The following is a 26,307-nucleotide window of genomic DNA, read 5'->3' on the forward strand; positions in this document are numbered from 1 at the left end:
TGGTAGGACTACTTAAATCGAAGTTTATTCTAGTTCGAGCCTCCCTTTAGAAAACACCAGCATATCCAATTCCAAATCTCAATGACGCCATCATCGGCTTCGATTTGAAGCCGATTTGAACTTGACTCCTACCACAGGGCTTGCTGCAGAGCAAAATTATGATTTTATCATTCCTAACATTATGTCGAACTTAAAATTAAATAATTTTACTCTTGGATCTTTCATATTGCAAAATGCTATTTATTAAAAAAACCGCGTCGTATCAGATCGCATAGAGTGCAGTGCGCTGGGCTTTGGTTCGGTTTGGCCGTTTTGTGAGAGGTAAGCCACATTCCCTAAAAACCCAACATAGAGGGAGTCTCACTAAAGTCACAAGAGCCCCCCCCCCCCTCGCCGCCCGCGAAATTATTTTTCCCACCGAGTTCTGGACCAAGATATGAATATTCATGACTTGCGTCTTCGGATTAAGAGTACGCATGCGCGTGGACTTGGCCTCGACCAGTGCCGGTCGTAAGCATTCACGTTGCTCAGAATGAATTAGCATCGTCAAATTACCGGTACCCTTACATAGTTACATAGGCCGGCCTTATAGGCTTAGATATATATATATATATATATATATATATATATATATATATATATCCAATTCTTAAACACTAGAATTAACACTAGAACTAGCTGCCATTATAATGGCAAGACATGTGCTAGACTAGGGATAGCTTAGGCTAGCGCATTAACTTTACCTCATATCTGGACCTGTCTAATGCCTATAATCATGATAATACTAATAGTAATAGCCGACTAATGCCATGGTTAACTTCGAACCGGTCAATTCCGAACTTTACATTTGATTTTATTTTTTAATTACCATGGTTTAATATGTCTAGTCCGTATACAGAACCAGTCCTAGATCTAAAAAAAAAATATCTTAGTTCTAGTGTAGTCTCTAGATCTAGACTCTGATCTACGCTGTATCAGCATGGAACAACTAGTGTACCAAAGGGGGGGGGGGGCAGACTGCCCCCTGACGATTTACAACTGATCCAGGGGACGTGCCCCCCCCCTTGAGAAGCCAAATTAATAATTTGTAATGTCAAATTGCAACCAAAAAAAAAAGACTTATGACTCCTCTTTTGAACGTGAAGATCTTTTTTTTTTTTTTTTTTTTTGTCAAATTTTTTTCAGCTAAGAAATCCTTAATTTGGGGTGAAGACGGGGATCAACATCACTGATGTTAGTTTGTGCCTGACGTTAGAATACGTTCCATGCACTGCAGTGGCGTAGCTATGATTTTTTTCCTGGGGGGGGGGGGGGCACTGGGGGTCCTTGCTTTTTCAGGGGGGGGGGGCACCGGCCATTTTTTCCGGTGTGTGTGTATGTGTCACAAGGGCGGATCGGACTTTCGCCAATAGGGGACGGGGCCCGAAATTATCTTCACCTATATTTTCCCCGATCAGTCACTTCTTAGTTTTATTCTTATAAAACAACATAAACATGAAATAATCTCATAAGCCTTATAAAAAGTGTGAGCGCGAAGCGCGAGCGATTTTTTAAATAAATATTTTGGGCAATTGTATGTGTGATCTTGAACAAGATTCGTATGTAAACATGTAGATGGTTACTGCAAACGCCAAGCACGAGCAGAAATTTGTATTAAATGTTCTAGTATTACCGAAAAGGGAGCTGTTAAGGACTGCTTTCAGTTACCCACGAAGACGGTATATATTTCAATAATGCGAGTGCCAAGCGCGAACAATTTTTGACATTCCGACCTAAAAAATGATCATTCTAAGCACTTTTTGTATTAATAAATGGGATAGGTATGTAACTAATCAATTGATGCGAGCGCGAAGCGCGAGAGGAAGAAAATTGAGATCTTAGACCTAAAAGCAGGACACTCTTTCATTTTTGTAATCATAAATATGATATAGTTAATTGGGTATCATTAATAATGCGATCGTGAAGCGCGAGCAGACAATTATTGATATTCTGATGTGAAACTGGATAATTTAAGTACATTTTAAATAAAGAACATGCAGGCTATCGCGCATGTTTTAGATTTAGACCTAGAATCTGGGCATTCTGAATACTTTTGTTTAATGGAACATTATGGAATACACGTAGACATTATAAACTTGGCAAATCAAACAATGTGACCACGCAGCGTGAACTTAAAATGCTGACATGTAGACCATAAAACAGACATTTTACAGAGCACTTAAATTTGTAAATGAAAAAAAAAATAATGAAAGCTCGAACGAAGTCCGAGCTAAAATATGTATTGTATATTGACTTCAAAACTTGCTCCATATCAGCCTATTTTGCAAGATATGAATCTCATCGAACAGGCAATTCTGGCGCGAAGCGCAAGCAAATATTTTATAAAGTAACATGAAAGATTTTTTTCAAGTCTTCCCCTCACATAATTTCATTCACTCGCCTTCTTCCCCTTTTTTCCCTCTTCTTTTTTTTTCTTCTGTCTTTAGTCTTCTTTTCCTTTTTCTTTTCTTCTTTGTCCCCCTTTTTTTTTGCTCTGCCAATTTTTTTTCGGGGGGGGGGGGGGGGCACATCAAATATCAGGGGGGGGGGCACGTGCCCCCTCCCCCGTAGCTACGCCACTGATGCACTGGCGTACCTAGGATTTTCCAAAAGGGGGGCAAATTTTTGGAGGATATTTCGTCCGCGAAAAAATGTGACAAGCACCCCCCCCAAAAAAAAAAAAAAAAAATAAAAATAAAAAGATCTTCACGTTCAAAAGAGGGGACATACGTCTTTTTCATTGCATTTTTACATTACAAATTATTAATTTGGCAGTCTGCCCCCCCCCCCCTTTGGTACACTAGTGGTTCCATGCTGATACAGCGTAGATCAGAGTCTAGATCTAGAGACTAGACTCGAACTAAGATAATTTTTTTGTGGATCTAGGACTGGTTTTGTATACGGACTAGACAAACCATGGCAAATAAGCTAACATTTGTCTAAACCTAATTAAACGTAAAGTTCGGAATTAACCAGTTCGAAGTTAACCATTGCATTAGTCGGCTATTCAGTGTTGTAGTCAAGGCTCAAACCTCCAAGGCCAAGGCTTCAATACCAAAGGCCAAGGCATGAAAACCCAAGGCCAAGGCATGAAAACCTCAAGGCCAAGGCATTTCAAACTTACGATATACAGAACAATGAACTAACAATACTTAAGCGGCAGACATCACACCTGGTAAAATGTATGTGAGCGAGGGGACTGAGAGAGAGAAAAAAAATTACCTTTGTACATTAAAAAAAAAAAAAAATTCATGATAGAGAGTTAGAGACCGTTAAAATAATGATGTAGTTACCTGTGTACACATAATCCATAATTTTTCTAGGCGATTTACATTGCAATAATTATTATTACCACGGTCATCTGATCCTGGCATTCTCAACGTATGTTTTTCTCCACTCCCTGGGACAGGGACAGCAGAAAATTATTATTGGGGGGGGGGGGGTCAACGCCAAAAAGGCACTCATTTATCATAATGAGTTTTTTGTGCAAACAGATACATGTATTTTCAAAATGAGATTATGAACTGCGTGAAGTAATTGTATGTTTTGTAGAAATTAAGTTGAGCAAAGGCTTTCTAAAGTGATTATTAATTATAAGATAGATATTTTGATTTAGGTTTAATTCTCAGCGACAAAGCATAGCGAGCAAGCGGTTTTGAAAAAAAGATCAATTCTGAAGTTGTAAAACTTGATTTATGGTCAATAATGGGGCTAATCATTGTTAAAAGGGCATCCTTGCGCAATGTTGCCAGCGCGAACCACCAGCTCAAACTTCTTGACATGTCGTGTAATAAGACATGGAAATTAAATATTCTGAGCTGGTTTTGTAATCATAAAAAAGATGTGTATCTAATTTCTAACTAAAAATAACTTTACGTTCGCTAAATTTTTTTATATACTGAGAGTAAAGGAAGCAGTTAATTACTGCATTTTAAATAGGATACATAACTCACCAATAAAAATAATGCGAGCGCAAAGCGCGAGCTTAAAAATTTGTGATATTCCTACCTGAAAACTGGACATTCTAAGCATTTTTTTTGTGAACGGGAATAGAACAAGTATTGATGCGAGTGCAGGAAGCGAGCCAAAAATTTGTGATATTCCAACCATAAAGCAACATTCTATACATTTTTGTAACCATGAGCAGGATTAGTACTGTACTAAACAATAATTGATGCAAGCACGATTCAAAATCTGTGATTTTCGAACCTAAAATGTATATGTTTTATTATCAAAGAAGGTATATTTCTTTTTTAAAAAGGGCATATTTCATTTGGAAAAGAAAAAAAAATCCTACAGGGATTTTTTTTTTTGGGGGGGGGCAAGAGAGCACTTAAAGCGCAAGCTAAAATTTTCAAATGCTTAAACTGAAAATGAGTCATTTTTAGGACTCTTGTCAGTTTTCATATTTTTTCTGCTTACAACCACTTTTAAATTTCAATTCTCATTTCTTGTATATTCTACACTTATTTTACCTTAAAAAAAACAGAATAAAGAATACTAGCAAAATAAAGTTATATTCAAAAGGATATAAAACAAAAAGGGCGCACCCCATACCCTTGGTTGGGAGAGGGTAAATTTTAATTATTTCTTTAAACAGTTAATCAATCATTAATTATTAATACTTATTGATAATATTAATAATTATTGATTATTCAATTTTTTTTTTTATTAATTATTATTTCTTGAAACCATATTGGCACAAAAACAAATACGTTGTTTATTTCCTTGAAACTGTAGAGAAATGAAATTCACATTAGTACTAGGCATTAGACAGGTCCAGATTTGAGGTAAAGTTAATGCGCTAGCCTAAGCGAGCCCTAGCCTAGCACATTTCTTGCCATTAATGGCAGCTAGTTTGATAAGTGTTTAAGAATTGGATATATATTATATATATAGATCTAAGCCTATAAGGCCTATGTAACTATGTAAGGGTACCGGTAATTTGACGATGCTAATTCATTGTGAGCAACTGAACGTGAATGCTTACGACCGGCACTGGTCGAGGCCAAGTCCACGCGCATGCGTACTCTTAATCCGAAGAAGCAAGTCATGAATATTCATATGTTGGTCCAGAACTCGGTGGGAAAAATAATTTCGCCCCCCCGCCCAGTGCTAATCCACTTCAGTAGTTCAGTAGTTCGATCCAAGAATGGGTCATATCAAAGAATTTTTAAAATGGGAACGATGATAAGTATTGATCATGCCAAAGACACCATGAATGATAAATAGTCCGGGTTATAATTGAGCAAGGTGCCACAAGAAAAAGGAGAAATTTTCATATAGTGCTTCTAGACCAGTTTTTTACGCTGAATATGAATATATGAGGTAACCAGGCTGTATCCTGAAAATTAACCCGTGAGGGCGCTTTTTTCAAAATGGCCGCCAAATTTTCAGAACATTTGAATTTTCGTACATAGATTTTGACATGAATATTCCATTGCCACGAAATTAGTGTCATATGAAAGACAAATAAATTTTCTACAATTTGGTACTATTTATAGGGGATAAGTAGGTCATTTGGCTGAGATTTTAAGTAGAAAACTGCATTTTTTGTCATTTTTTCCCAAAAATTGAAAATTTTGCAAATACATGATTTTACATAATTCTGAGAAAAATGAATGAATTACCCTGAAATGTTCCAGAAAACTTTATTGACATACTATTATCATGTGGATGAAATTCCAACTCTGTATCATTCTTCTTAGCAAATTTATAAGGTATCAAACTTGAATACTTCAATTTCAGAAATGTCGCTTTTTGTATGCATTTCCATAGACTAATACGTATAACATGTACTGTACATGTATAATATGTATAATGTATAGTTTAATAAAATTTAAATGCAATTATCTCCGCTTTTTAACCACTTGGAGAGTTAAGAGTAGGCTTTTCTCTAGCAGCTACATAAAACAAAATGTTGGCACATCGAGGCCTAACACTCTCATGGGGTGGGGGTGTCGAAGCCCCCCCCCCCACCCCCTTTGGCTATATCATGTTGTTGTATATTGCCTATTTATTGGAAAATCATTATTTTTTTAAGCACCCATCGAGGCAAAAGGCATTTCTGCTATACAGTACAGCCACTTTAATTACTTTGAAACCACTTGGAGAGGAAAAGAGTAAGCTTTGTCATGTTTGTTCTACCAGCTATATCAAAAGAAGTGGCACGTACATCGAAGCCAACCCCTCTCGGGGGGGGGGGGGGGAGGGCGCTGGGAAAGTCACCCCTCCCCCTTTTGCTTATTGCCAATGTATTTGGAAATTCACCATTTTGGACCCAACATTGAGGCAAAAAAGCGTTTGTGCTTAATAGTATTTTATTAATTTTGAGAGAGTAGAGTTTGTTCTACCAGCTACATAAATAAGCGCTAGCACATCGAACCCTAGCCCTCTCAGGGGCTGTCTAAGTCACCCCCTCCTCTATATCATGTATGTTGCCTATTTATTGGAAATTTCACCATTTTGGATCACCCATTGAGGCATAAGGGCGTTTCTATATCATACAGCCAATTTTATTTTCTTGCAATTACTTTGAGAGAAAAGCGTAGGCTTTGCTCTATCAGCTACAAACTATTAAGAAGCGCTGGCACATCGAAAAATATCCCTCTCAGGGGCTGTCTAAGTCAACCCCTCCCCCTCTATATCATGTATATTGCCTATTTATTGGAAATTACACCATTTTGAATCACCCATTGAGGCAAAAGTGCGTTTCTACTATATAGCCAATTTCATTTTCTTGCAATGACTTGGAGAGGAAAGAGTAGGCTTTGCTCTATCAGCTGCATATAAACAAGTGCTGGCAAAGAAAAGCCTACCCCTTCCGGGATGCTGTTAAAATCACCCCATCCCTTTTGCATTATAGCATATTTATTGAAAAATTCACCATTTTGGAGCCCCCATTTAGGCAAAAAGGCGTTTCTGATATAGTTCTGCCACTTTTACTGCCTTGAAACCACTTAGGGAGGAAAGAATAGGATTTGCTTTATCAGCCACATATAAAGAAGTGCTGGCAAATAAAAGCCTACCCCCTCCGGGAGGCTGTTGAAATCACCCCACCCCTTTTGCATTATTGCCTATTTATTGGAAAATTCACCATTTGGGAGCCCCCATTTAGGCAAAAAGGCATTTCTGATATAGTTCTGCCACTATTACTGCCTTGAAACCACTTAGGGAGTAAAGAATAGGTTTTGCTTTATCAGCTACATAAAAAGATGTGCTGGCAAATAAAAGCCTACTCCCTTTAGGGGACTGTCAAAATTACCCCCCCCCTTGAAATTCACCATTTTGGAGCCTCCATTGAGGAAAAAAGGCGTTTCTGATATATAGTTCTGCCACTTTTAAATCCTTGAAACCACTTAGGGAGGAAATAATAGGTTTTGCTTTATCAGCCACATATAAAGAAGTGCAGGCAAACAGCAGGAGGCTGTCGAAATCACCCATCCCTTTTGCATTATTGCCTATTTATTGAAAAAATCACCACTTTGGAGCCCCCATTGGGGCAGATAGTCATTTCTGATTATGTTTCTGCCTTTTTTCACCCTTGAAAACTCTTGGAGAGAAAAAATAGGCTTTGCTTTAACAGCTACATATAAAGACATGCTCGCAAATAAAAGCCTATCCCCATTAGAGGGCTGTTGAAATCACCCCACCCCTTTTTCATTATTGCTTATTTATTGGAAAATTCACCATTTTGGAGCCCCCATTGAGGCAAAAAGGCGGTTCTGATATATAGTTCTACCACTATTACCGCCTTGAAACTACTTAGAGAGGAAAGAGTAGGCTTTCCTCTAACAGCTACATATAAAGAAGTGGCTCTACTATATACCAGAAACACTTTTTTGCCTCAATGGGGCTCCAAAATGGCGAGTTTTCCAATGAATTGGAAAAAATCGTTAAAAAGGTGGGGTAACATCTATATAGTCCCCTGAAGTGGGTCAGGTCTCGATATATGGCAGCAATTCGTTATATATAGCTGAAAGATGGGAACCTACTCTTTCCTCTCCAAGTGGTTTCAAGAAAATGAAATTGGGTGTTTTATACAGCAGAAGTGCATATCGCCTCAATGGGGGCTCAAAAATTGTGAATTTTCAAATAATTAGGCAATAATGCAAGAGGGGTGGGGTGATTTGACAGCCGCCAAGATAGGTAAGCTTCAATGTGCCAGCACTTCTTTGTAGAGCAAAGCATATTCTTTCCTCCTTAATTGGTTTCAAGGCAGTAAAAGTGGCAGAACTTTATATGGGGGCTCAAAAAAGGTGAATTTCCAATAAATAGGTAATAACGCAAAGGGGTGAGGGGGTGATTTCGACAGCCCCCAGAAGGGGGTAGGCTTTTATTTGCCAGCACAAAATTGTGTAGCTGATAGAGCAAAGCCTATTCTTTCCTCTCTAAGTGGTTTCAAGGCAATAAAAGTGGCAGAACTATATATCAGAGACGCCTTTTTGCTTCAATTGGGGCTCCAAAATGGTGAATTTTCAACAAATAGCCAAAAACCGAAAATTAGTGGGGTAACTTCTACAGCCGCTTGAAGGAGATACGCTTTGATTTGCCAACACTTCTTTATATGTAGCTGATAGAGCAAAGCCTACTCTTTCCTCTCCAAGTCATTGCTAGGAAAGAAATTTGCTGTACTATGTAGTAGAAACGCCCTTTGCCTCAATGGGTGATGCAAATTGTGACTGTCCAATAGATAGTCAATTACCGAAAATTGGTGGGGTAAATTCTACAGCCCCCTGAACATTCTGAAGGGGATAGGCTTTGATTTGCCAACACTTCTTGATATGTAGCTGATAGAGCAAAGCCTAATCTTTCCTCTCCAAGTCATTGCAAGAAAATAAAATTGGCTGTACTATATAGTAGGAACGCGCTTTTGCCTGAATGGGTGATCCAAAATGGTGAAATATCCAATAAATCGGCAATATACATGATATAGAGGGGGGGGGGTGACTTAGACAGCCCATGAGAGGGTTAGGGTTCAATGTGCCAGTGCTTATTTATATGTAGCTGGTAGAACAAACTCTACTCTCTCCTCTCTAAGTGGTTTCAAATCAATAAAATGTGGTGTACAACAAAGCACAAACGATTTTTGGCCTCAATGTTGGGTCCAAAATTGTAAATTTTCAAATAAATTGGCAATATTAAGCAAACCCCCCCCCCCGAGAGGGGTAGGCTTCGATGTGCCACTTTGTATGTAGCTGGTAGAACAAAGCCTATATACTCTTTCCTCTCCAAGTGGTTTCAAAGCAATCAAAGTGACTGTACTGTATAGCAGAAATGCCTGTTTTTGCTTCAATGGGTGCTCCAAAAAACAGAGATCTTTCCAACAAATAGGCAATATACAACAACATGATATAGCCAAGGGCAAGGGGGGTGACTTCGACACCCCCACCCCATGAGAGGGTCAGGCCTTGATGTGCCAACATTTTGTTTTATGTAGCTGATAGAGAAAAGCCTACTCTTAACTCTCCAAGTGGTTAAAAAGCGGAGATAATTGCATTTAAATTTTAAACTATTTTAAACTATACATTATACATGTACAGTACATGTTATACGTATTAGTCTATGGAAATGCATACAAAAAGCGACATTTCTGAAATTGAAGTATTCAAGTTTGATACCTTATAAATTTGCTAAGAAGAATGATACAGAGTTGGAATTTCATCCACATGATAATAGTATATCAATAAAGTTTTCTGGAACGTTTCAAGGTAATTCATTCATTTTTCTCAGAATTATGTAAAATCATGTATTTGCAAAATTTTCAATTTTTGGGAAAAAATGACAAAAAATGCAGTTTTCTACTTAAAATCTCAGCCAAATGACCTACTTATCCCCTATAAATAGTACCAAATTGTAGAAAATTTATTTGTTTTTCATATGACACTAATTTTGTGGCAATGGAATATTTATGTCAAAATCTATGTACGAAAATTCAAATGTTCTGAAAATTTGGCGGCCATTTTGAAAAAAGCGCCCTCACGGGTTAATTTTCAGGATACAGCCTGGTTACCTCATATATTCATATTCAGCGTAAAAAACTGGTCTAGAAGCACTATATGAAAATTTCTCCTTTTTCTTGTGGCACCTTGCTCAATTATAACCCGGACTAAAAGAATGTGATGCAAAGCGGTCTTTTTTTGTTTCATTCAAGTCAAAGTTAACCCTATTGTAAAAGTAAACCTACTATGGATTAAGATTTTATTTCAATACCGGTTTCGCAAAATTAAACCGCATGTGCTCAAAATAAAGGGACTTGATTTTGAGAGTATATTTGATCCTTCACCCAGATGAATCTCATCTTACTTTTATCAATCAGGTGGGTGTTTCAGAAAGCTGTTCTTAAAGTTACGCACAACTTTACGCACGACTGGAACATGTTCTTAGGTCATAAATCAATTCTATAGGGATATCACATAGCACAAGAAAGGATCACCAGTCGTGCGTAAAGTCATTTGTATCTTACAAACAGCTTTATGAAACACCCTCCTGATATACCAACAATTCTTCCTTAAATTTATCAAACACAGCACTGTAGACACGACCATGTTCACCACCCTCCCGACCAACGAAACGGAACAGGAGATATTCTCCAACATCCAGGACATCCTGGCGCAGATCGACGAGTACTGCTCCCCCGGGGGACGGGGGTACACGACGGCCACGCCCCACAACCAGACCCAAGATTCGGCCGAGGAAACAGATATCCTCACCACGGGAGACAGCGGCACCCACCCCACGGAGCCGCCCAACATGCGGTACACCACCTCCCTCTTTGGTACGACGGAGAACGTCCCTTACGTGGATTTCCCCCACCTCGACCCTAAAAGGTATCATCATGTCAGTTTGGGTTAGAACGCACTATGAAAATGCATTATTAAAATTTTGTTTTCTATACGTTTATAATATTGTATGCATTTTGTATTTAATTAAATGATCTGTAGAGAAATAATGAATAAAGTCTCTCTCTTTCTTTTTTTTTTGGTGGGGGGGGGGGGGCATCAATAGTTGGTTGAAACGTGATTATTTAATTATTAATGTCCGATACTACCTCATTGCGGACTTACACTGTAAAAAATTTAGGGTAAAATATTAACCAGCACGAGGGTAATTATGTGTCCAACCAATTTTATTCTATTTGGGGCATTATTTTTCCCATGCGGGAAGCATAATCCCGTAAGGACAAGCAGCAATTACTTTCGAATGGGCAAAATTCTCATCACACTGGATAAAGAAAATTGCCCTAAAGAAATGCCCAATGTTGGTTGGACACATAATTACCTTGGGCCTGTTGCATAAAACTCTTTACCTGAGAAAACTCTGGTAAAAAACTGGAAACTAAGGTTAGTCTGATTTCTGCCATTGACTTTAACACAGGGCAAAAACTCCGGTATAAACAACCTGAGTTTTCTCAGGTAAAAAGTTTTATGCAACGGGCCCAAGTTTATGGAGCATTTTTACCCAATATTTTTTTTAGAGTGTAGAGGTATATGATTTGACAAAAAACTTGTCTACCCCCCAAAAAAAAATATCTCACATGGACAGGTTCTTAGTTCATATCTACTGCTGATTCTGGCGGGTGCATCATGAAGCTGTTCGTATAAAAACGACTTTACGCACGACTGGAACATGTTCATGCCACTGTAAAAACTGTGGTGTTAAAACTGACACCAATTGGTGTTAATAGAGGACCACACCCTGAGGTGTTAAAATACCCCCCTAGAGATTGAACATAACACCAAAGAGTGTAAATGTAACAACCATAGGTGTTGTAATAACACCTATAGGTGTAAAACTAACACCACCAATTTAACACCGGTGTAAAATAACTGGTGTGGTCTTCTATGTACACCGGTTAACACCACAGTTTTTGCTGTGTGATATCATAAACATTAGACAAATTCTATTTCATGTATTAACTTGATATTTATTCAGGGATGGTGTGGTTTTGTCATTTCTTGGTACATACGGAGGACTAACTCGGATATACCACAACCCAAATATGGACTACATGTTTCCGTAAGTTTTACAGCTTTTTTTGCACTTTAATCTGAATTTTATAAAAAGTATAAATGTGGCTTAAAGTGGTTAACTGGCACAAACTTTTCTTTAGAATGATGCAAACTTGTAAATAAAAATTATATGGTTTCACGAAAAACACCTTCTTAAGTAATTAGAAATATTAGGTTTTGAGGAAAACCCTTTTAATCTAACAAAGTTATTTTATCAGTGACTAAAGAGTCGCCTTAACCAACTTTGGTGTGTTTTCGTTTTCTTTTCTTATTTTTTCGAAATCAATTTGACGACTTCAGTTATTTACGCAGATAGAGTTTGGAAGATCAATTAAGTAAGTAATTCATGCAAAACAAATAGTAGGCCCATTTCCATTTTTCTCTGCTATTCTAATACACTATATACTTTCAAAATATATATGTACTTTCTTAATTTCTTTGTTTGTTTGTCCGTTAGAAGTAAAATTCTTCTCAAATGATAATGTTTCTGTCAGGGATTTCTCAAGCAAAGATCAGCAAAACACCATCGAGGAGGATTACTTCAGACGACCGGTAGATGAAATCAACGAGGGATTTATTTATTCTGTCCCATTCGATACGGATTCGGGTATGTAAAAATAAGCTTTGTATCCAGAAGATATACCACATATACATCCTATTAATTACTATTAATCTACTTTTAATTTCTTGCTCAATCATATTGCTATTGACAAGTTTATAAGCTATTTTATGAAATGTTTTCTCAACGATATGTTTCGAATTTCATTGATCACCGTTAATTAAATAGACCACTCTACATGAATATCTCTTCCTTTCGTCATGTTGTATTTGTGTGTGCGTTTTAATTTAATGAATGAAATATTTCTTTCATTATTTGCGCCATTCTCTTTAGTGGCGTATCTCGAGCGAGGGGGGCCTCGGTGCCATTTTTACGGACGCAAAAAAGCAAGCAATTTTTTTTTAAGAAAAGAAAAAAAAAGATATAAGGGGAAAGAAATAAAAAAAAAACCACTAATCTAAAATTAATCTGTCGAAGAAGCAGTAGCCAGTATCAAAGCTTAAAAGGGGTGCAGTTTCACGGCCGCTAGCACAAAATTTAGAAAAGTGCATAATTCTCGAGGTTTGCCCTGGGCGCTTTTTTCCTAGGTAGATAATTAGATATTCATGTCAATGTGTTATTTGTTTTAAGAAATGCAATGAACCATGGATAAGACTGCATTTTCATTCCATTTTTATTTATCAACAGATTATATGTTTTACAGTGATCCCTTAGTGACTGCGAGCACAGCAATACACGTGAATAAAGACGGTTCCTCCTTTGTAACAGCTGGTAAGGCTTTGATGTAGTAAATCTCAAATCCACCCGAATAACAAGTTTAGTAATAAGAATGATAGTTATGATATTTTTTTTATGTAGTGCTTAATCAATTGGAATTTTTAAAGCGGATTCTTACTTGCCCACATCCTACACAATGTATGCCCTTTCTCCACTAGTTGGGAGCATTCCAGCAATAGTCCCCAAGTGCTAGAAAATCTTTTTAATAGAATGTTAAGTATTGTTCTTGTTTTATTTCTCTTTCATTCTATTAAATTGTGATTGCCATTGCCTTAAAACAACCTTATATAGATTTTTTTTTTTTTAGGGGGGGGGGGAACTATTCTGTATACATCTGTTAACAAAATCCTTGTGGATTGATATTTCAATTTCAATTTATTGACCATTAAAAATTTAAACCTAGATAATTTATTATCTAGGTATGTGGAATGACTGTGTGTGAGGGGGGGGGGGGGGGTGGGGGCGGGGCGGCAATATCCAAGGAGATGTAAAAAGACTTAAATCTGCTACTTCGTTTTCAATTTTTTCTATTTTTTTTCCTTAGCTGCCGGCTACCAGTTTCTTGGAAGTGCCTTAAAAGAATTATTTTTCAACATAACAAGCTATCAGGTAAAAAAAAAGCCACTCTTGTTTTCCTTTTTTACATATGTTCTTTATTCTTTATAGATGATCGATGATTTATAAAAGGATTTTTTGTTCTAAATTTGTATTAAATGCATCTTTTCATTTTTCTTGAACTTTTTCAAGTATTCCTAAATACCTTTCTTGTAATTTTCTAGTAAACATTGCTTCGTTTTGATTACGGTTTTACGATCTGCATAATCTTAATTCGTGTAACTTTTCTAATTGATTGGTTTGATTGATTGGTGGTGATTTTTTACCTGATTACTAAGAAAACATATAAATGCTTGTAAGCAAGCAACCAGAGGACCGACGGCTTAAGGTCCTCTCCGAAGGACCTGGTACTTAGGATTAATGCCTTACCAAGGGCACTAGCGCACCAAGTGGGAATCGAACCTGGGTCACCGGAATACGAATCCCCCGCTCTACCGACTGAGCTATAGCGCCTCCTCCTAAACTGCCTTATTTCAGAATCGTTTCTGTACTCTGAATTTTGTTGTCATATTTTGTATAATAATATGATAAATTATCTATTTCTTAATTTGTTTGCAGTATGACGAAGACTGTGGCTATGACTGCACACCGTCGTGTTATAATGACGTAAGAATAGTAGTCTCTTATAACTTGTTTGTATCATTATCATGAGTATTTATATTCATCTCTTCCGTGCTAGATTATGCAAACAGATGTCATGATGATATTTTTTCTCTTGCAATGTATCCCTATACTCCTGTCTGTATCTTGCTGATGGAGCTAAGATACAGAGATACTGATGTTATTGAGAAAACGTGTATTGGTATAATTTTACCGCACTTTTACTGCAATTCTAAAGAGAGGGTGTTGGTTTGTTTAAAACAGGGTTTTCACTCCCAAATTATTATTTTTTTAATGACAAGCAAAAAAGTATGTGGGTGTGTGTGTGTGTGTGTGTGTGTGTGGGGGGGGGGTGTTGCTCCCAAAATCATCTCTGCAATATCCCCACATTTCCCAGGGCCGTGGACAAGTGTGGATTAACTGTACATTTCACATGCTATGCTAGGTCGATAGTATATTTCACTGTCTTACAGACGTGTAATCGAATATTGAAATATGTAATGAATTGTAATTTCTTAGTGGTCATTTATTGTTGTACCTAATATCATCTGTCTCTTTTTGATCAAATATTATTTTTTATGCAGAGTGTAGAATGCTTCCTTATCGATAATAATGGATACATCGTCGTTTCGAAGGACGAGGGACAGGTAACTATATTCTGCCATGTATTATCATCCCTACACTTTTGATAATGGGGAAAATTGTCCTCTTTTCATTGAATTTATTGTGATATACATACAATTTTATAAGCTGGTAATTAATTAAAAGGAAATCATACACTTTATTTTACAAGTCTCATATTCATGCAATTTCCATCATACAATTTCATCTGTGAGCGGTACAGTGTGGTGAATTCACATTAATAAAAAAAAAACTAATGCAGCACTCCAAATTTCCTAAAATGAATATGGAAGAACAAAGAAATAGATAATATACAAGACAGATTGATTTATTGGATTGACATTGTTTAAGGTCTAATCTTGGATTCATCCCTTAATCTAAGGAATTTAGATTTTACATGAAACACGCAGTTTTAGTGAGTTTCATTTACTGAACAGATATTATTTATGAACTATTCGATTATTGATATTGAACTACTACATTATTTTTTTATTTGTCAATTTTTATTGAATATAGAAATACATTATTGTTAGTGAAAACTAAAACTATTGATAGAAAATAGATTTATTTGTAGAACTTTGAACAAATGATATTGATCTTGGGCATTACATATTATGTTAAACATCTTCATTATTTATAAACTAGGGATATTGAACTTGTGAACTTAAAAACTACTCATATTTATCATTTGGACTATTAACTATTGATAATGAATACCTATTTATATATATATTTTTTTCATTATGCAGGTGGGGACACATTTCGCCATGTATTCACAGAACTTGCGATTATTTGACAAACTTGTCAGCGACAACATATTCCAAGAGTAAGTTCGATTTCCATCCCATCTCAATAAATCTGGAACCCCGCGCTCTTGAATATCATGATTATTTGAGAGAGAGATTCTGGTCTCCCTCATTCATCTAATATACAATGAATCATTATTTAAAATAATTTAAATTTCAACCTATAAGGTCATAAAATCTTATAAATAAATAAATAATAATAATATAGGATTTGTATAGCTCACGTATCCACCTTGCTAGGTGCTCAATGCGCTCCTATATTACCCCGGCTAAGCTAGTCTACCGATTTTTGTGTACACAGTTTTTTTTTTGGAGGAATTACTTCCTGCCGGTACCCATTTACCTTACCTGGGTCGAGTGCAGCACAGTGTGGAAAAAATTCTTGCTTATCTCATCCTTATTCTTATCTCATACTTATCCTGTTTTCACCATTTGTTATTACTTAAGATTTATTTCACAGGAGCCCACAATTCTACAAGCTTGCTTTTATGTAGATCCCATCATATTTTTTTTTACTTAAATTAATTTAAAACTTTATTACTTTCCATTAGTTTGTAGTTGTATATATTGTATTGTTGTAGCTTTCTTTTTTATAATGTCAAAAAATGTCAAACGAGAAATATGAAAATAAATGACATCAACATTTATATTTGATATGAATTGGCGTGCACCATTCGTAATTTTGTCTTCTACGATAACACTTCCCCCTGCATTGGTAAACAATAAAGTTCCCTAAGCTTTTTAACCTTAACTACCCAAAAAATCTTTATTATATTGAGAAAATCCGAAATACATGTATTTCATATTTTATGTAATGAAATAAAAAAAAAATAGAAAAATAATGAGTCGGGGAAACAATCAGTTCCCTATAGTGGCATACTGCCTTTGCTGTAAATAGGGAATACAGTTGTTTTGTGAAATTAATTGAAAATTTTAAATGTCACGACTTTTTTATGTCACATCCAATTTTTAAGGAAATTTTCAGCGAAATACTGATTCAGTTTGTCTTTATTTATACAAATCAACTTGGCGTTGGTTTAACTTTGGTCTTTTCTTACACAGACACTATGTGCATATCACTTTATTTCTTTATCATTTCAAAGCCCGGTTTCAAAGACTTCATGTGTCATTGATAATTATGCACCAAAGGTTTATTTACGATTATTAATAATAAGATTCTCAATTTCTTCACAGTTCCTTAGAAATGTATCCAAAAGATTTTTATGAATTTGTTTTCTTACGTCTTTTTTCCCCCTTCAGAATAACAGTAGTAGATTACCAAGGGATGTGTCAGCGTAATTTCACTGTAAGCGCCGCACCAACACTTCATAACGTGAGTCTAGCATATAACGCCTTTTACTTGAAAAAATATGATAAGAAGTAGAAATATTTATCACCTATCTACATTTCAAATGAAAATAGTAATGGGATGAGCATATCCAGGAGGACATCGTACGAATTTTTGTGTTTGGTATCAGATAGCCACATACTAAGCCATTCAGACTGAGAGGCCATACGGAGATCTTACGATGTATCCGGGCTGATCGCACGATGCTCATATATTGTACGATGTCCGTGTGCTGATCGTACGATGACCCTACGATGTAATTAACTTGGAAAATTTTGTGAAACTCCCCGCTTAACAAATTCATAGACCCTGTGATGATCGTGAATCCGTACGAGCATCGTACTGTCATCGTATGCCACCCTAGTAATGAGATCGTACGATTTGCAGGATACGATCATCCTAAAGGCACCCTACGACGATCGTAAAACCAAATGTAAGCGGGGTATAATTCATAAACACGAAAAGAAACAACGAAAAAAAGAACTCCGACCGTATGTTTTTAAAACTCCTATCCATATGCATGTAGAATTATCACTGAGAGGCAGCTTGGGCAACCTTTTCTAACGTCACCAAGATGTATAGATTATCTATATTTTTATTATTGGATGAGTGTTGATTTTTGAAGTGTCACGTTATGATGTGCCATAGATTCAACTAGACCGAGATTGGGCAATTCTGTCGCTGTTTTGATCTGTTTTAAAATTAGTTTATTAGAGGCTTTCTTCTTCTGTGTACTGTATTAAGATAGAGATCTCACCATGCACTTCATTCAAGGATTGTACATGTAATCTTTCAAGTGGAAAGAAAATGGATGGAATGTTGGGGCAGCTGAATGATTAAAATGAAGCTGTGCCCCAAGCTGCGCATTCTTCTAATGTTTGCTATTAATTGTCATTCACAGTCTGTCTCTCCACCCCCTCTCCACCTGATCAGGATTCTATACATATTACTGATGATGTCATGTTTTATCTCGTTTGCAGACATTATCTAATATCATGTCAATTTTCACTTGGCTGGCCAATCAATTCATAGTGTAAGTATATTATTTTATTCTTGATTCTCTCATTAGTCAGCTTTTAGATTTACATCATAAATTCTAAAATGCGCTGATCTTCTATAAAAAAATAAATGAAAGCTATGTAAATATAAGAAAATAATTAAATTCATTTCATAATTCAAGCCTATATTCACCCCCGTCCATGCTTTCCGAATACTCGTGGTTGTGTTTTGGTGTGTGAGGGTGTGTGTGCAATTCATATGTGTTGATTGTATTTTATTTAGTATTTGAATATATGTCTAAATATGATTTATTATTGCATTTCTTCATCAGCTTCCTAAGCCACGCAAGTGTGTACGATTGGCTGATATCAACATTATTACCTGGAGGTAAATTTTTCACATAAATCCTATTCAAATACTGATTTCATTCATTCTTTTAATATCGAACAAATCTTAACACGGTTGACAAAACTTCTTGAACTGTAGACGGATAAAACTTTTTTTTCCTGATTTACACATATTTATGTTAGATTGTGGCAAACAAAGTATAAACAAAAAAGTAACAATGCCTCAGTTTTAATTTATGATAATTAATGTGAATTGAATCTAATTCATAATTTTTGTGTCATCTCTGATGTATTAACATACATAATGGCCTAAAAGAAAAACAAGTATATAAGAAAACCTATCAGAGTATAGTTTTTTTTTACAATATATTTTATTTCTTCCTCATATATAACATGTGAAATCAATGTATAACATGAAATAATTGATTCATAATTCATACATAAACATTTTAGCTTGATTATTCCAGAAGTAAACTTTCTGAATAAGTTTTTTAGTCAATCATTACACATTTATTTTATACTCACAAAGAGAATAGTGATACAAATCAGAATCTTCAAAAAATATCTATGAATAGAATTATTTAAAAAAATGCAAACACACTATAGATAAATCTCAAGTTGAACATGATTCTTTTTCATTTACAATAAAAATCAAAATAACTTGACGAAGTTATATATTGGTACTTTATTTCAACAATTATTTATTTATATATATATATATATATATATATATCATTATTTAGTTGTAGTTTGCTAGGTTATAGTAAATAACTATTCTTATTGTGTTCTTACAGATACCTTAGCTGAGAGAGTATGGTTTGAACCGTGTGAACACGAGTATACATTCTATGTCGCAAATAAATCTGGTAACATCGTGGGAGGTCAGCTGTATGGGTCCTTCCAAGCTTCTTGTACCGACTGCACCAAGTGAGTATGACATTTACTAAATTCTAAATAAATTTCTACTTTCATACCCTTGAAGTCAACTCAAATCTTTGCCATTGTTTTAGTCTCCATTTCAATCCAATTGATATTTGAATTTTTAATTGTCTAATATTCATCACTTTTAATATTGTATTTACATAGTTTCTTTTCCATTCTATTGTATTATATTTAATGAATTTTTATGTACACTTGCTCTTTAAAAATTATTTATTATCTATGTACATTACAGTACATGTTTAAATTGTAATTGTTGCTTTTATCCATGACTTGTGAACATTTTATTGTAAACATGCTAACTTCAGCCTTCTGGCTGTGTAACATGTATTGTTTTTATACGAAATAAACCATGATTGAATTGAATTGAATTGAATTGAATAGGTGTGTGTGTGTGTGTGTGAGGGGGGGGGGGGGTTGAATGGTTTTTCATCGACTGGGGGCGTTTTTAAAGTAAAGTACCGTACCTTAAATCTAGAGGTTTCTTAATGTTGATTTTATTTCACCTTCTCAGATGCATACTAATAGAATTGAAAAAAGTATATACTGGTTGGCCTAATTCCACTGCCATATAGATGTGGGTGCTTCGGGCATTTGACCCCCAAAGGTTTATGACCAAGAAAAAAGAAAGAGAAAATGAAAAGAAAATTTGTGAAATGTGGTATTGAAAATTAGATTCCCATTTTGAAAAAAACCTCGTTGTGCCCCCTTTCAAGTTTGTGCGCTGTATGCCTCAGGGAACTGGCACTGTTTGTCATAAGTTATCAATGTGATTTTGAATCGGATATCTTCTAGTAAGGAATACATAGCTTTATCACCAATGAGTCATGACCTATATAGCTGGAGTAAGATAGCTATATAGGTGCATCTCTGCCCCTGACTGAAAAAAAAAAATGGCCATGAAATTTGGGCATAGTAATTTTGTATTCTTACTTGAAAAGAACCTAATCATCACGAACAACCACTATAGTCTGTTGTGCAAAGCCTTCAGGGTCTGAATGTGCAGCCTATTACGCCCTGTGTACTGATGGCCGGCCCCCTCTCAACTGAAACAGCAAGTTTTATATGTGCTAGTCTTTGCATCGAGACCCACTTGTTGATCAATTGTTCAATCAGGATATGCGCCTGCAGACTAATAATCACTTTCTCACTTTTCTCTTCCTCTCTCTCGCTCAGGTCTTTCGGTGTGCAGCCAGTGCCTTATTCTAACCTCCTTCTAGTCATCCAGGACAGAGATTGTTCCTGCAATGCGAGAAACAGCATTCAACTGGACCCCGAAGAAGTGATTTACAATGAAACAGCCTGGTGCCAAAGACTACGACAGTTCAAAACGAGACGGAGACCCGATACGTGCTTCAACTACGATCCAAATGTTTGTATTCATTGTTTTTTTTTGTACATCGTTATTGATCATTACTAATAAAAGAGGCTCCCAAATTACACATTTATACAAGACGTCTACTTAAATGAATATTGCACAATCCTCAGTATAGTCCTTATGACGTCTATTTCAATGTAAAATGACAAAGAAATTGAGAGAAATATAACAAAACATGATAAGAAAAGGCATATGACTCACGTGAACAATGTCCAATATGTAGTTCAGCTAAAAGCTGAGGAAGTACCAAAATTTGTTCCCTCCAGTCTCCATAGTTACTGCCTTTTCCCTCCAAATTCTCAGTTCACTTCTTTAGAACAAATCCCTTTTATCGGGGTCCCCAACAAGACTTCCCAAAGAGAATGGTAAAAGGCTTGAGTGAACTCTGACAATAGCCTTTGGGGTCAACCCATGTTCATTCACAAGTTGCATTGAAAGTAGATGAAAAGCCCCATCACAATGCTTTTAATTCTAAATCTATATAAAGGGTCCATTTTAGATTATTATTTTTTTTTTTGGGGGGGGGGGGCTGTCAAAAATGCAGAATGATTACATGATGTTTCGTTAAGAAATGATGACCCTTTAATCCTTTGAATGTTTTTTCTTTCTTCATATCTCCACAGTATAACCTTTTTTAAAAATAGATTATATGAATTGTAACAATTGATTGCATGTTAAACTTCAAGCAATCTGCCCTTGTAATTTTGGTAATGTTTCATGGATCGTAACAAAATTCTTCTTAAAATGTTTGAGCTTGTTTACTCGTTATAAAGGAGTGGAATTGGGTTAAATTATAAATAAAAGTCATTCTTTGCTTCTCTGTGAAGTCTGTAATCAAGGATCCCCAAATAACACACTAAGATGAGTAAAGAATAACACTTTCTTTTCACATTCATTATTTCTTAAAGAGGGAGCATTTTGTAAAGTGATTAGTTGCCCCATTTCCCTTTTTATCTTGAGTAATTGTTTTTTTTTTCCATTTGTTTTCCATAACATTACAGGAGGATTCATCAGAATGTGGGCGTGGCATTGCTTCCCGACCTTCCACTTGCCTCATTCTCATTGGCCTCGTTTTGACCGCTTGGTGGCGCCATCATTATTGATGAAAAGACGACATTAAAATCAAATTGAAACTTTGCCATCGTTTTTTTTCTCTCTTCATTTTAAGTGTGTGCAACTTTTTTCATTCATGGTGCAAATGACTCTGAAGGATTTTACTTTTTCAACAGAATGACGAATGATTCATTCTGAGGTGTTATTATTGTTATTATTGTTCTAGTGGCCCAAACATGGAGTAGTGTGTGTGCAGCACTTTGTAACCGAAAGGAAAAGGCGCTATATCAAACTGACTATTCGATTGGATGATACAAGTATAAATAACGTGTACTGCTCCAATTTGATTATGCGAGGATAAGGAGATAAACGGATAATAGTTATTCTTTATTTCCATAGCGAGGACATTAACTACAACTGCGCTGGAATTTTCTCGTGCAATTTAATGGACAGTTGAAATAGTGTCCGGATTGTCAGCTTGCAGTAATTTTTGCTGTACAGAGGAAAATCGGAAAGGATGCAGCGTTCTTTACCTTTTTCTTTATTTCATTTTTTTTTTACAAAATGCGAAGAATTCGGAATGTTACATTTATGATTATTTCCACTGTGATGATGATATCTTGTTCAATGGGAACCCGGCATATTTAACGCCGAGCAATGGAATATGTAATCTTTTGTTACAATGCTCCCCAGGGAGTGGAGATGGTGCATACATTATGTGCGAACAAGCTAGGATCCGATGAATGGTTTATATCTGTTGAGTGGTTAGACAAAGTCGTTCCAATAACTCGAGCGCTTTACTCGCTGACAAGCGAGGAATATCATCATTATAATTATCAATATTCTATAATGATTGGTGATTCATTTATTGATTTATTGCATTGTGGGTTAACCAAACAATTATGATACAGATATCAAATCATATTAGTAAACCTATGGGCGACTATACCAGGGACTAGGGGCACATTCCATGGAAAATCTAAATTTCATTCACCAACAATGGGAAATGCCACCCCCCCTCCGTCCCTTCCCTCCTTGGGGAGAATTTACATGCAAAGGGGATATATTTCTTATGTTTATTCACCCCCCCTCCCAAAGAGCGTCCATGGGAATAAGATTGCAAAAATGGAATAGATAGGCCTATATGAACTAGCCATTTAGTACAGGTTTTCAAGATGAAATGACAAATCAAACAATTGTAATAGAAATACATGGACTAATCATTAAAATAACATTTCTCTGTTATTCTTTCGAGTTCTGCTTTGTGAAAGAAGGGGAATTGTGCCCCGATGGTACCCTTGCTACGCCATTGGATTGCGCTGGAAAGCATCATTTTTATGAAGTATTCAACTTGTGATTTATTGATTAAACAGTATATTTGCAAATAAAAAAGGATTTATTATGCTTATTGATTTGAATTTGATATTTTGATATTGCTTTTCACAGTTTGTGCCTTTTCAATATTAAAGAATTGTATAACGTTATGCCTCTTTTATGCTGAGTAATGATGAATGTATTTTGTAAAGGTGATTTATTCAGAAAGCAGGTCATAGAAAATGTGGAAACACAAAGGAAGTGTTCATACAGAAAAGCGTCTAATTTCTTTTTTTCTGATTTTATTTTTGTAATATAAGCTGCAGAGTGTCTTTCAAGCAATGAAGTGCGTTTTTTTGTTACACCTCAAACTTGTCAAATCGAAGCGAAATTACGAACACCTGCAAAGTGTAGTTTCTGTTATTCCTCCAGATTTATAAATTTTATTCATTTAATTATTTATTGCAAATATTTATCCAGAGTAGCCTATTCAGTTTGAAATAAATAAATATATATTCGTTTAATATACATTGGGGTACCATTAACATTTAAAGATTATTTGTCGTTGACAAAAGTATTTGGAAAATGAAGTTTGGTGAACGGCAACGTGGATACTTTTAGCCAGTGAATATGTTTTGACGCCGGTTAGACATTTGAATCAAAGCCGTAAAAATTTTTATTCCACATCCATGCGCGGCACTACAAGGGGGTAGGGAGGCAAAGGAATGGTCGAGCCAATTATATGTTTACGGATAAAAACAATAGGGAAATAAAAAAATCAATTGTGAAAAGTTTGGAAAAGAGACGGCCGTTTATATACTTGTCCCTTTTTTTCATTTATTTTTTCATAATGGGATGGATAAGCAAATCAGGAATGTAGAATGCTCTAAACATATCTGTATCCAAACTCTTCCCTCACTCCAATCATAGCTCTCTTTATCTTCCTTTCCCCCATTTTTTTTTTTTTTTGGGGGGGGGATAAAGATAACCCTTGTTTTAACAGCTTTTATTCTGTTTAACCCAGTTCAAAACGTAGAAAGTTCAAATTCCCGATCTACCGATCTTTGTCTTTGGTGAATGGCGTGTTCAACCGGAGAGATGTACATATATATGCTCCAAATTTAAAGCACAAAGTTTGCCTGCTGTGCGCAGTCTGCGTGCACAAGACCAGGCCACTTCACAAATGAAATAAAAGTACTGTGACATTCATTACATACATTTAACAATATTCAAAATATCGGCCCATCGTTGTTATCTTTGATATTTGAAAAATGTACTTTCAGAGCATTTTGGTTTATTTTTAGGGTACTTTTTTTTTATAGTGGTGCTCTGAGTCCGGGGCTTCCAACATCATACCGAATCACCGTACTCTGTCAGTGACGCTTCGTTTTCATTTTTTCTTGAGAGCTAGAACAACGCCGATATTATTTTCTTTTCTTTTTAATAAATAAACTATTTGAACAATAATTCAAAAGGCAGGGATCGCGGAACGAATTAGAGCCAAAAATGTATTTGGAAGGGGGGGGGGGCTGAAATCCTAATTCGGTGATCATTTTCACATTTTTGTACGTGGTTACTGAAAAAAAAATGCGTGGGATGGGGCTGAAGTGCACCACCTCCCCTCCTGTTCCGCGGCCGCTGAAAAGCATGGGAAAATAGGAATTTGATTCTTTGACAGGAAGTTGTATACATGTTCTCTTCCGTTGAATGTTTTATATAAATTACATACTATATTTTGTTTATATGTGTGCTTCCGATCAATTGTTATGTAAAAATTGTGTATGTAGGTGACTTACTTGAAAAAATTGAAAAAATTGTTATTTCGAATTATGCATGGCTCTTAATCGATATTTTACTTTGTATTTTAACGGCAATACAGCACATATTCAAGGAATAGCACAGTCATTATATTACATTGAAGGCGAAAAAATAAATATAGCATTTTCAATTCAATTCATAATTATACTTTCTAAAACGGTAATTGTGCTTGAAGTCATCGGCGTTTTCAGTTGCAAAACGCCGTGCTGTACTGCTTTCTGAAAGCAAAACTTTATAATGCCATAAATTTCTCATTTTATATTCTAATTTTCCTATACAATAATTCAAATCATTTTTTTCTTTAAAGTAAACCTGTATCCCATTGCATTAAAGTAACGACTATGGTAACTTTGCCATCCAATGGTAACTACCATGGTAAAGACGGTCAACAGCCAATCAGAATCGAGGATTCGATGGAAGTTATACCATTGGATGGCAAAGTACCATAATGGTAACTTTTATGCAACGGGGCCCTGGACTTTCAAACTTTTGCCATTACTTTATTTTGACGAGTCAAATTATATTTTTCTTTGGGAACTAACATAAAAAATTCCATAAACATTGTTATTTAACTGCCATGCTAAGAGTCCAGTCAGCAGATTTGGTGCTAGGTCTGACATGTTTTCAGATACTCATGAAACATTTGTTTTTTAATGTTATGCATGAATGTAGAAAAATCAGCAAAAATGCCTTATGGGATAGCAAGCGTTCACATTAATATCCCATTGATGCTCTACTCTGTTTAGAATATTCCTGTTCTTATACCCCCAATATTGTAATCCGTATACTATTATATTCTATTGAGTCAATATAGTACTTCTTTGTTGAAGTACTATATTATATTGAGAGTCAATATAGCACTTCTTTGTTGAAGTACTGTATGTTCGCAATCATGTTCAAATTGTGTATTGTATTGTAATGTAACTAAATCTACATTCACAAGTGTTGCAATTGTTGAATTATATATTACCAAGTTTTTATATTTAAGAGGACATTAGTAAATTTGCTGAAAGATTGCTAGCTTTTGTCTAAGATTCATTATGTTTGATGTGATGTGTATTCGAAAAACTGTTTCTACACAGG

At 35.7% G+C, this 26,307-nt stretch overlaps 1 protein-coding gene across 1 annotated transcript; it reads left to right on the forward strand.

Annotated features, from left to right (window-relative positions):
* Positions 1-10,572: 10,572 nt before the first annotated feature.
* Positions 10,573-26,243, forward strand: LOC135153517 (voltage-dependent calcium channel subunit alpha-2/delta-3-like). The gene is made up of 14 exons (XM_064096343.1): positions 10,573-10,868; positions 11,974-12,057; positions 12,545-12,657; positions 13,297-13,380; positions 13,931-13,995; positions 14,560-14,607; positions 15,186-15,248; positions 15,972-16,048; positions 17,289-17,361; positions 18,357-18,409; positions 18,707-18,762; positions 19,517-19,649; positions 20,838-21,033; positions 22,041-26,243. Exons 1-14 carry the CDS (start codon positions 10,585-10,587, stop codon positions 22,140-22,142), a joined length of 1,431 nt encoding a protein of 476 aa, XP_063952413.1. The 5' UTR covers positions 10,573-10,584; the 3' UTR covers positions 22,143-26,243.
* Positions 26,244-26,307: the final 64 nt, after the last annotated feature.

Source organism: Lytechinus pictus, chromosome 3 (assembly GCF_037042905.1).
Source record: "Lytechinus pictus isolate F3 Inbred chromosome 3, Lp3.0, whole genome shotgun sequence".
Lineage (NCBI taxonomy): Eukaryota > Metazoa > Echinodermata > Echinoidea > Temnopleuroida > Toxopneustidae > Lytechinus > Lytechinus pictus.

Bases quoted from the DNA above. Each gene is read 5' to 3' on its own strand.
- LOC135153517 (XM_064096343.1), top strand. From the start codon at position 10,585: ATGTTCACCACCCTCCCGACCAACGAAACGGAACAGGAGATATTCTCC. The intron at 12,058-12,544 runs GTAAGTTTTACA...TGTTTCTGTCAG, and splicing joins AATATGGACTACATGTTTCC to GGATTTCTCAAGCAAAGATC. The intron at 18,410-18,706 runs GTAAGTATATTA...TTTCTTCATCAG, and splicing joins CTGGCCAATCAATTCATAGT to CTTCCTAAGCCACGCAAGTG.